Source organism: Phasianus colchicus, chromosome 5 (assembly GCF_987193195.1).
Source record: "Phasianus colchicus chromosome 5, bPhaCol1.hap1.1, whole genome shotgun sequence".
In the NCBI taxonomy this organism is placed as follows: Eukaryota; Metazoa; Chordata; class Aves; order Galliformes; family Phasianidae; genus Phasianus; species Phasianus colchicus.
In genome coordinates, this window is record NC_143440.1 from 10,385,209 (window position 1) to 10,397,661 (window position 12,453).

Genomic DNA, 12,453 nt, shown 5'->3' on the forward strand with positions numbered 1-12,453 from the left:
TTAAAAAGGCAACAAACCATTTCTAATTCAATCTTTAAATGTTAATTTCTCCAAGCAGGAGCCTTCGTGAGAACACAAATGGCAGTTTTTAAGAGTTATTCATTAACAGACAGAGGAATACAGTGATGCCTTTGTGTGAAGATTTCAGTTAATTATCTTAATAAATGTTTAACTTCAGTAAAAGAATCCTATAATTCCCTCAAAAGACGGCATGAGACTATAGCAAATTTGCTTGAGGCGTTCAGTGCTGTTTCCCAAATACATGTAGTAAAACAGAACCCTTTGCATCTGCATTTTCTATCTTCAGACAAGTCACAGTTTGGCAAATGATAACTGTTCTCACACGGTATTTCTTTTAACCTCATTTTTATAGTCACAAGATACTACTCATAACATGAAAAAAGTTCTTAGCTAATTTTCATCTTTGCCCCTAGGACCTAAATTCACAGACACTGCTATTAACTGTCACAAAACCACCACAGGATCATGGTGCTGCACAGGCAGATTTTTCCTTTTCACAAAGCAGCGCCTTTATTCCTGATAAAAGACCTCCAGCAACTATGGAGCCTCAGAAAAATCCAGTAGGTTGCAGACAAACACTTTAGACTCTTGCAGGTCCCTTCACACATTTGCGTTTATAGCAGAATTGTTTATAGCAGGTTTGCTGAGACTGCAGCTCAGATTTCTCAAATCTCTCTTATCTCCAGCCTGCTATAAACTCAGTTTATGATCTGGTCAATTACTCTCTCAGTTTCTGTTTACAAGTTGACCAGCACACTAAAAAGTCCTACAAAGAAGTTAAATAACTTTTATTAAGTACTTCAGATTTTTATCTATACTTTAATTTCCTTGGTTATAACCAGCATAATATTATCCAGACCATTTGTTACGACAAGAGATTCAAAGACTGAAACTCTAACCTGGAGGTGGCTCAAAAAAAGCCTCTTGTTCCTCTTCAATGGGCTCTGTGTCATTATGTGCTGTCCGCTTGTGCATAGCAAGTGTAGAAATCTGCTTGTATGTCTTTCCACAGTGATTACAATTATATGGTTTGGAATGAGTATGTACAACATGATGTTTGTATAAACTGGAATACTCTGTAAAACGTTTATCACAACCAGGAACTGTACAGACATAGGGCTTCTCCCCTGGATGGCAAAGAGAAAGAGAGAATGTTATTCAGAATGCAGAGACAAAACTGTCAATGAATTTGTAAGGTATTTAGTGACACACTTCCACTACCAACCCAATTTCAATTTCAAAGGCAACAGTGAAGCTCTAGCTCACTAAGTTTATCAATGCAGCCTTTCACTGGTCTTTTTTTTTTTTTTTTTTTTTTTAAATCTGTCAGTGAAAGTTGGGCCCTTTTTTCTCCCTGTCATTCCATATGAAATGTCCTCCTGATGAGTACAGGATGATGCAGTCTAAAAGCTGCAATTTATACAATCTTTAGAAACTAATACTGAGGATGAAGATAGATGCAAACTGCATCACAGAGTGTCACAGAACTTTGAGCTTCTGGAAAGGTGTTAACCTAAACATCAGTTTTGCACAGCACTGACAGTTTTGTTCCTTTAAGAAATCCATAAAAAAATCAATGAAACAAATGTCAAAATTTCATTACAAACTATAAAGCCAATCTGATACAAAAGTTCTCCATGAAACTTATCCGTGCTTCTATAAAAATGTAAGGCTTCTAAGATGATATAGCTATCAGTAGCTTTTACATTTCAGAATCTTGAAAATACAATCCAAGTGAAAGGGTGGCTCACAAAGGTGAGCCAAACTATCCCCATATGAGGGAAGATAAGGCCAAAACAAAGGCACCAGGTCACATCACATAAACATGACTATATCCAACTACAGTGCAACAAAACAGCGTTCAAAAAAGGAGACTCTTCCAAGCAGGATCCATTTCAAAACGTAAAACACCATCCACATACCTGTGTGTATTCTCACATGATTCTTATAATTAGTTGCACTGGCAAAAGCTCTCCCACATCCTGGCTCTGTGCAGTAATAAGGTCTTTCGCCTGTATGTGTCCTGATGTGAACCTTTCTAATATTAGATGTTGTGAATGACCTGCCACATCCTTCAAAAGGACACTTAAAGGGCCTTTCGCCTGAAAAAAAAGAAGTACACATAGAAAAGTTATGAAGGAGTACAAAAATTGTAAGTTACACTTACAACATTGTGTTACCATGGCTGCCCTGATCCCCATAGTGAGGCAGGACCTCCAATTACAGCCTCAAGGAGGGCTCCAGGCAGAAACCACAAGACTGAATGTTGAAATCCAAAGCTATCTAATTGAGATCCTCATTCAGAGATGCCATGAACATGTGACCATGGAGTGTTCTAGCAATATCTGGCAAAAACTGGGAAAATCGTATAACCTGTGAGATAAATTATGAAGCACTTAGTACTTCATGATATTTAAAACAGACTCAGTTCCATATTACCTATATTCTAGCATGTGTTTAACCCAGACAAAATGCTACATATGTTATCCAAAACAAGTGCATTGTACCATTTGTACATTTGTAATTAATAAAATGAAAAAGAATTACTTCATGATTTAATACATAATCGAGATACAGGCAAATTAGTAGAATTCACCATAGAAAGCACTTTACCTTTGGCTGAGACAAATTTTTAAAGACACACAGCCTTAAAATTCAAGTTTCAAAAGCCAAAGTCAAAGCAATCACAGATCTTTCTGTTACTAATTCCATTCCTATACTAAATTTACACACAGTAACTCACATCGCTCCTCCAAAACCTTCACCATGAAGACCAGATAAAGCCAGCCCGTCTAATCTCCCTGATCCTTCAGACCTAGCAGAGCACACAGCTCCTGGGGGGAGAGCAAAGGGACTGAATTTGGAGAGGCGTGAGCCATCCAACCTGCCGTCCTGTTGGGACTTCACACTTGGTAGGGCTAAGTACATTCCCCCCACCGTACTGGTAAACAGAGAGAGGAGTCTGAGAGCAAGAGAGGGCAGATTAGCACTACAATTCTAAGTACTTGGAAACAGAAATGAAAAACGAAGTCCTGATACAGATATTAATACCATGAAACTCCAAAGCAGTTAGCTTCTTGGCAGAGGAAACTATAATTCACTCCTTAAGGCCGCCGTTTCGGGAACGTTTTCCACTTTTCTGCCAAGGCAGAGCGTATCTGAGTGTACACGCCTCAATGTTGTGTTACCATGGCTCCCCTGATCCCCGTCGCGAGGCAGAACCTCCAATTACAGCCTCAAGGAGGGCTGCAGTCAGAAACCACAACACTGATTGTTCTTCAGCGATTGCAGGAATGTCACCCGACCGGTTTGCCTTTGTGTTTCTAATGGAGTTGCTAGAAAAGTGACCTGTTTCCAGGTGACCGAGATTTTCTTGCACCAGCAAGGCCAGAAGACTTGCTTGCTTCCATCGGTGCACTGTTGAAACTCGCACAGGGTATGTATGAGCACATCTGTTTCCACAAGGACTTAAGTTTTAATTTTCACACGTTTGAAACCTTCATTAAGTTTGATACGATATGTTTTATTATTTTTCTCTGCGAGAAGGGCGGGCAACAAGCTGAGAACTATCAGCCTTCATGAATCTGGCATTCAATTTATCTTAAAGCACCAAACCACTTCTAAAAGGTGAGCTGCGTTACTGAGCAAAGATCCCTTGTCCTGTTACAGCTGCAAACCAAACTGCAAAGGTGCTCAGTGACAACGTCAGTGACACGCTGCTAAACGTCTGCAATGGCAGCGTGGGTGCTTCAACACTTTTCTAAGCAATGTGAATCAGAGAAATCCACCAAAGTGAATTAACTTAGGAAAACAAAAGTGGTAATAATTCTACCTGTGTGGGTTCGGATGTGTTTCTGGAGGTCTCCTGAAGTTTTGAATGATTTGGTGCAGTTTTCTTCTGTGCACCGATACGGCTTTTCACCAGTGTGCGTTCGGATATGACTTTTTAATCCATACCCTGAAGGACAGAAAGGATGTTCTAACAGTCTAAGTACCAAATTAAGATGGTCAGAAGCCATTACTCTTTGCAAGCACTTCATTCTACCATACAGAGCAACAAAACTCCTGATACAGTTTATAAATTCCTCCTTCCCTCGTTTATAAGGAAAGTATACTTCCCACTCCCATCAAAGGGATAAACTGCAATTATTATAATGTAGGTAAATATTTATCTTCTGAGGAAATTGACATGTTCTCTATCCTGGCTATTTTTTTTCATCTTACCAGTAGTTGTCATCAAAATGGTATTTAATCATTAGAATGTTATTAGAAACATGAATTTTCTTTTCATTCACTAGAGATGTATATATTTCTAAAAAAATAAAGGAACAGTCTGTGAGAAGATGGCACCTACTTAATTTTAGAGTGTTTTCTAACTATATCCCTAAACTCCTACAACTTCTATTTTTGACTTCTTATGAACACAACGGATAGCTACAAAGAGGAGCATCAATTCATTCTTACATCTAAAATAAACATCACATCACAATCCAACACAGCACAGTTCTTAATATTTAAGCTGAGACCTTTTGGTTCCTGACACGAACCATATATCAAAGGCTGAAGGTGGTATAAATGGCTCTGGCCAAAAATACATCATTAGACAGAAAGCTGTTTAGAGCTGCACAGCAGTCTGTAGTAATGGAAAATAATGTTTCATTATGTTGTTTTGAAATCTCTTTACAAACACATTATAATATTAAACTTATGTGCAACCTTTTAAGTGGAAAAAGGTCTTTTGACCTTTCTCATCAGCATTTCTTGTGCTTCTTATTTAAAGAAACACTGTTCAATCTATTACATCAGATGGAGTTCCACAAACACCTCAGTTTTTACAGAAAATCTAGAGTCTAACTTTTCTAAGTATCAAGCTAATCTACATTCAAAGTAAAAGAATTTGAAACAAGTTTTGCTTTTTTGTGCCACCTTCGATTGTCCATCACTTATAACTGCATCTTACACCATCAAATCAAATCTCAGGTAGTTTATCATTTATGAATGGATTGTCTGTACAAAATACAGTGTTCACTTTATGAGAAACATCACCCTGATACAGTGTGATAAAAAACACTTCAAGCAGCTCCCACCAAAGTTCTTTTCAACTTTGGATCAGAACATTATCTAGATCCCTCTAGCCAGCAGGTTCAGTTTTTTCTGTCACCTCGTGTAACTTACACTATTAGTTTCATATTAAGAAGGTCTATTTTTTTCAAGATAAAATCTGACTGCAGCGTGACAGGTGAAATGAAAGTGCCAAGTGTTTCATCACCTCATTACCCCTCCAGTAACTAATAGTTAAATCCTCTGTCTTTTCTATATGCTGCACTAGCTAGAATGACACCTTTATCTGCAGTTCTCATAAATGGATTCCCAACCAGGCTCTATACTTAGCAGTTAAGAAAAACAAACAATGGTACCATAAACTTATACAGACAAACGCTAAAAAGCAGAAAGAGTTAATCTACAAAGAATCACCTGTTGCAAATGCTTTACCACATCCAGGATGTTCACACTGATATGGTCTGTCTCCCGTGTGTGACCTTTCATGTACCTGCCAAGACATCCAACACACTCATTTAATAAGATGTTGCATCTGATTACTTCAGCACAGAAAAACCTTATTCTCAAAGACAATACATTTTATTTCTCTTCCTAAGATTCACATTTAAATGTCTCCTTTTTAAGTCAGTGATAAAAATTAACAAAGACTGTTTTCCTTAAAACTACAGGTGTCTTCTTCTAAGGTCTAGTCTAATCCTTTCAAGTCTTAAAAAAATCCTTTCAAGTTTTACAAAAGATGTTTCTGTAAATATATGTGGACTTGCCAACACTCAAGTAAATTAAAGAAAGCATGCAGGCATGCCTCAGAGCCTTCTCTCTGATTTTTGACTACACTGAGCACTTCTACAGGTCCTCTTACATTGCTCAAAACTTCACTGACTTCACAGTGTTTTGTCACAGACAAGGCTCCACTGAAAGGAGCTTTCCTCATCCCCAGGTGATCACTTCCATCTAAACTGGAATGCAGCTCTACAGTAATTTACTTACTAAATTAAAACAAAACAACAACAACAACAACAACAAAACCAATCAAGAGGGAACCAAGAACTTGCTACCTGTAAAGAAAAGATGTTCCATCTCTTCACTTTGCACGTTCTTTGTTTTGAAGATTTAGACTTATGATAAAATCTTTTAGAAATTGAAATTCTCATATAATCATGTACTCACGAAGATTAGTGAAATCTGAATTTCAGAATTTCTGTGATACTACTGACAGAAACTATCTCAACAAGAGATTTCTTACATGCTGGCAATATATGGGCCAACCATGACGCCACGTTTGCATCTACACCAATCTGACCACTACATAAGCATCATTTCGAGTCAACATTTATTCTTTTGCAACTTTTAGTGCATGTTTTATGTAACGTTAACAGTATATTTTGTTAGTCAGTAACTGCAGTCTATTAGATGTTCTGTTTTCAAACATGTCAGAACACTAAGGAAAATCAGCTGAACATCTGGGACAAATGATTCTTTTAAGACCAACCAAATAAATATTTGACAAAACAGCACATTGCAGTTGTTTCTCTGTTAATTTCCATCACTTTAAAGTGCAAAATTTGTCAAAAAAAAAAAAAAAATCATGCCTGCAAACCAACAATGCTCAATTTATATCTCATCACCTTAAGATGGTGAGCTGTTGTGTACAGTTTTCCACAGCCATCATAATCACAGCGAAATGCTTTCTCTCCACTCTGCTGAGATTTTGCAGCCACCCTTGTTCCATGTCCCTGCAAGACAATCTGAAGTTGAAAAAAAGAAAAAGGGATTTAAAAAGTACAATGGATCAAGAAAGTCACACGCTATTGTGCAGTCAAAGCTGATCCTAACAGGTTTCCTTTCATCTCTCTTTGCCACGCAATGTATTTCATAGCACTCAGTAAATGAAATTAAAAGCATGAGTTTTACTTAGAGTTAGAACGTTTAAATGAATGCATTAATTAGTCAAATAACAAAGACTAAATAATCTGAAAAATAAGTGAAGCAGTAAGATGAGTGCGAGAAAGAAGAGGCTTAGATTACACATCTAAGGCACTGGCTCTGCTCCTAAGGGAGGTTAGCTATAAATCAGACCACCTTCAAACATAAGTTCACACAAAGGCCAACCAATAATTAAATGCACTTATATAATGAGCATTTTCTAAAAATGAAGGAAAGCATTTTGTATTTTGTTAGTGATGCATGTATTTTGATCAAACTAATGTGTGCAACTGCAGCGAGGTTCTACTCTGCCTTCTTGCATGACACAACAGGAAAATATACAGAATAGCTTCGTGATACAGCTTAGATCCCTACCAAAGGCTTTTTTGTACACTAATAATCAAGGAACATTCTTACAGATTGAAAAAAAGAGGAGGATACCAAATGTAAACATGTTGATACAACTGTATACAAAGTAACTGAGACTTTTACAAGTCTATCTTTCTTTCAAACTACTTCCCTTTTCTCCATAATCCAATTCCATTCTATAATGTCAAAGAACAAGCTACAGTACCAGTGGGATGCTACAGCCTAATACAATCTCTCTTCTCAAAGCAGAATCAGCTGCAGCAAGTTGCTCATGGTGATATCCAGCTGAGCTCTGAGTATCTCTAGGGATGGAGACACCACAACCTGTGCAACCTACGCCAGCATTCAGTCATCCTCAGAGGCAAGAGGTTTTTTTCCACTCAGGTTTAAATGGAACTTTGTGTATTTCAGTTTATGCAGATTTCCTCTTATCCTGCACACTATGAGCCAGGCTCTCATCTTGATACGCCCACGTCAGGTATTTATACTTATTGGTAAAATTTCCCCCGGCCTTCTCTGCTGGAAGCTGAATAGTTGCAGCTTTCTCAACTTCTCCTTGCCTGTCAGACACTCCAAGCCTTTAATCATCTTCATGGTCCTTCAGTAGACTTACTCCAGTAAGTCCATGCCTTCCTGAGAGCTCAGAACTGGACCAAGCATTCTCAGTGTGTATCACCAGCACTGTATATAAGGGAAAGATCACCTCCCTTGATCTGCTGACGTGTGGCCTTTTTTACCACAGGCATGTTGCTGCTTCACAGTCAGCTTGTTCACCAGGATCCCCAGGTTCTTTTCTGCAAAACTGATTTCCAGCCAGTTGCTCTCCAGTTTCTACCAGTGCACTGGTTATACTTCCCAGGTTCGTGACTGTCCATTTCTTCTTATTAAACTTCCTGAGATTCCTGTTGGCTCATTTCATCTGAGTAATAAACAATATCAGCTATTCTCACAACTACAAAGGTTGTTATTTTGTCATAAAAGATGATTGGGTTGGTCAGGCCTTATTTATCCTTTCTACATCCATACTGACTATTCCCAAATGCTAACATGTCTGAAAATGGCTTGTAAGATCATTTGTTCACCTAATTGCTGAGGACTCAGGTGAGGCCGACAGATCTGTAGATCTCCAGATCCTCCTTCTTACACTTCTTGAAACAGGAATGACATTTGCTTTCTTTCAGTCCTCAAAAAGTTCCCCTGAACACCACTGCCCTTCAAAGAAAATCGAGAGTGGCTTTGTGATGACATTACCAAGCTCTATCAGCACTTACGGGTACATCCATTAGGTCCAGTAGATGTGTGCATATGCCTAATTTTATTCAAATATTCCCTAATTCAATCTTTCTTCCAGAGAACTGGTGTCCTCCAATTAACCAAACAAAAACTCAGAAACTCTTTATTTTGAAGGTAACCACAAATGCATCCTAATTTAGCTCAGACAGGTAACACAGAAGAATAACAAAGGTACCTAAGATCTCAGGTAAGATTTTTATATCACATACACACAGCAGTCATACGATTCTGATTTTCATATGAACAGATGGGTATGACAGATGTGAAAAAAAATAATGCATGATATCCTTTAGGTCACACAAAGGCTTTTGTTCTCATCTCTACAAATCACAAAGAGGTTTTTATGCTTTTATTTTTTTCTTTGATGAAAACCTGAACTATACACAAATGGTCTGAATGACTACTCAGCAGCATAACATCTGTTCTGTTCTTGAGTTACTTTGGTCTTTTTAGGAAGAATTTATAAATACACACTTATTTAATGAAATAGTTTCAAATTTAGATAAAGTATCTTAAATAATACATTATTTCTAAATGAGTTACAAGTAGGTAATTAATCACACCAAGAAATAATTACTGAAAATATTTTCCAAAATAACCAATAGCTCTGTGATCCTCACTTCCATGGTCAGCCAAATGAAGTCACCTTATTGGGCAGGTGTCAGAATTTGAGCCTTAATACCTGTTGAAACATCAGATCTTTTCTGGTTATTGTTTGGAACACATAATGCTCCATAAGATCAGCACACTTCCATACAGCCATATGAAGTGCAAGATAAAGAACCTTCAGATTCACTTTTCTGGGGGCTTGAGGCTGAAATCAACATGTAACTGGATATTGGTAACAGCTTGTTTTGCTTAACAGGTTTTTACTTCTAGTTAAAGCCAAACAAAATCTGATTCTATTCTTCCTTGAATTTTGCATTTTGATAGAGTTGTATCCCTGTTCCATCCTACAACAAACTCCAGAAGTTCTTGATTTATACTTATGGAATATATTTTAATATTATTGATAACTTCTAAATTAGCCCTTCTCTCCTTTCACAATTGTGTCACTCAGCTGTAGATTGTCATTGGTTTTAAATATTGTGGGACCTAACTTAAAAAAAAAAAAAAAAAAGGATTTTGAGGTCATTGTCAGAGGTGAGCCTGTAATTCCCTCTTTCACAGGTAATATATTTTTACCTCAGAAGATATTTTTCCATTCTCATCTACTTCATCACCTCTTAAATTAAACAAAAGGAAGAACACTGATTCTTTGATGACCAAATCTTTCTCAGTGCAATGATTTGGCCATTTCTGAACCTGTCATGTGAGCATATGAGGGCATAGGGTTTTATTATTAGTTTTTGCTCTTGTTCCTAATTAAGATTTTACAGATTCCTGGTTAAAGTAAAAAAGGCTGGAGACTTCATAATTTTTACCTATACTTTCCATTACTCATAGAACTTTTGGGTTAACACCTTCACCTCAATAAGATTTTATACTTCTACGTAATAACACGATAGCAGAAAAAGAACTGAAAATATTTGTCTGCTTCTGAAGGGTTCACTTAAAGCACTGTCATCTATAGACTAGTAGATTAGACAGTCAGACTATGCACAGAGAAGACTGAAGAAACATGCACACAGTTATTTTCTATTGTGCTACATACCTGCATTTTTTTTTCTTGTTCATTTTCGCCTATCATTCCCGTGCTACTAACACTGTCATTTCCATCAATAGACACCTGAAAAATGAGGTTGATATGGGAAAAACATAAGCTATTTTTGTTCATCTGAAAGACAGATTTACAGACAGACAGTTCCTGGGGTCTTATTCTTCCATAGCTCTCTAGCTCCCTCTTGAAACCTGGTTATCCTACAATACATTCGTTTACATGAAAGTCCCGCTTGCAGCACCTGCATTATACAACAGGTAAGGTAAGCATCTCAAGACTGTCTTAAATGACATCAAAAAGACTGCAAGAACTGAACGTGCTAGATGAAAAAACTGAGGAAAGTATATTAAATTATTAAAAATTGACAATACTGAGTTCTGAGAGAAAAAAAACTTTTTTTTTTTATAATACAAAAGCATCTCTCACTGTGTTAAGCAGAGTTCAGGGTTCACTTGTTTCAAACAGCACAGCTCCTTTAGAATCAAAGTACCTAGACAATGTGTCACTTCTTAATTCATAATAGTAAAATTACAATAGGTAAGAAAGGACTTGTGTATCTTGTGTACTGCTCTTAAGGTTTATTTTTAAATACAATTTATAGGAAGAGAAAGCTATCTCTGCTTTTCAAGGAGCCTAGAATATTTGAAATGATTACTTAATATGCTCTCAAATGCATTAACTCAGAACAGCAGTCATTGTAGCAAAAAACACTAATTTAAAATATACTTTACTAAGTTTCACACTTCAGTAGTTGCCTCTGTGTTGAGCACTCGCATTCACAATACCCTCTTACACTCAAGGCTGAGATTGGTGCCCCTAAATCTAGTCACAATTCCTATCTGCAACTCCACTACATATCCTCTGACTTTATGCAGACTGAGAGCAATAATCCACATTTTCATGGTTGCTTTGAGAGGAAGGTGTCATTGACTAAGTCTAAAATTAAGAGGATTCCAATTAGTCTTTACATGTGCTTTGCAAGACACGTTGACTATGCCTAAAAGAGAAGTAAGAAATGATGAAAAATGAATATCCTCCACCAATTCCAGTGAGCTTCTCTGCGGTCTTCTTTTAGTGATACATTTCCAGAAATATCCTCCCAGCCTCCAAGCAATTTGTGGCTTAGGAACTTCCTGAACTAGAAATCACATGTTTCTACCTAATAGCCCCAGATACATTTTTCTTCCGTGAATTTTCTAATTACCCTTTAAATCCAGGGATATAAGTAGTACGAGCAACATTCTACAAGTAGTACCATGGCTTCACTTTATGCTGTTTGAAAAAGTATCCTTTCCTTGTTGTCATCAAACCCATGACCTGAGAGTTTTATCTGATGCTTCCCAGTTCTTACACTGGTAAAGACAATGACAAGTCACTACTCTGTGCCACTTAAAATCATATAAAATTCTCTCCTATCCTTACCTCATATATTTCATTTGTTTGGTCATCATTGCTGCCCCTTTCTGTACCTTTTTCAGTGTCCTAAACCATCTGCTATTAAAAGTATACATTTTCTTATTATGAAGTCTATATGGACATGGAGTGGAATCATAAAACCGCATTTCTCCTTTTAAGAGAAAAACAGGGGTGTAACAATTCAGCTCTTACTTGCTTTTGCACATAATGCAGTTTCAGTACTTGGAAATTCACTTGAGAAGTTCTAGCAGTATGTTTCAGGATAGGGCTGAGATGAAAGCTTTAAGGAAACAAGTAGGGTTTTTCCTAGGTATACACAAGTATACTTCAGAATACTAATTCACATTACAGAATTCAAAAACACATGTTGAGATGAATAGGAGAAAAGAGCAAATATATTTGCTTCTTCTCTACAAAACAGAAATGTACTTTTATAACAAATTAGTATTAACATAACTCCTTATTAAAAAGGACAAAGTTCAGATTGATTTAAACTTAGATGAAATAACAGCTAGGCAATGCATAGAAGCTTGTTGCTACAGCACAGCTAACCTTGAATTACCTTTTTACATAATGAAAATGTAAGGCACAGCTAAATGTAACACAATCTGATGGGCTTTCTTATGTTTTCTTCAATTACAGCACATAAACATAATGGAAAGAATGGTGTATTTGCCATTTAATCACCCTAGCTGGCCTTCTCCCAAAAT

The 12,453-nt window shown here is 37.0% G+C and overlaps 1 protein-coding gene across 4 annotated transcripts in view; it reads right to left on the bottom strand.

Moving 5' to 3' along the window:
* Window positions 1-12,453, bottom strand: part of ZNF143 (zinc finger protein 143) — a 32,762-nt gene that overhangs the window by 5,122 nt on the left and 15,187 nt on the right. For 3 of the 4 annotated variants that reach the window (XM_090140455.1, XM_031613992.2, XM_031613994.2), the window contains 6 exons: window positions 10,322-10,396; window positions 6,708-6,827; window positions 5,497-5,572; window positions 3,854-3,979; window positions 1,944-2,123; window positions 921-1,148 (listed from right to left, as the gene is read on the bottom strand). In XM_090140455.1, the coding sequence (XP_089996581.1) occupies window positions 921-1,148; window positions 1,944-2,123; window positions 3,854-3,979; window positions 5,497-5,572; window positions 6,708-6,827; window positions 10,322-10,396 (805 nt within the window). The remainder of the gene's footprint in view (window positions 1-920; window positions 1,149-1,943; window positions 2,124-3,853; window positions 3,980-5,496; window positions 5,573-6,707; window positions 6,828-10,321; window positions 10,397-12,453) is intronic. The other variant, XM_031613993.2, reaches the window with a different exon arrangement.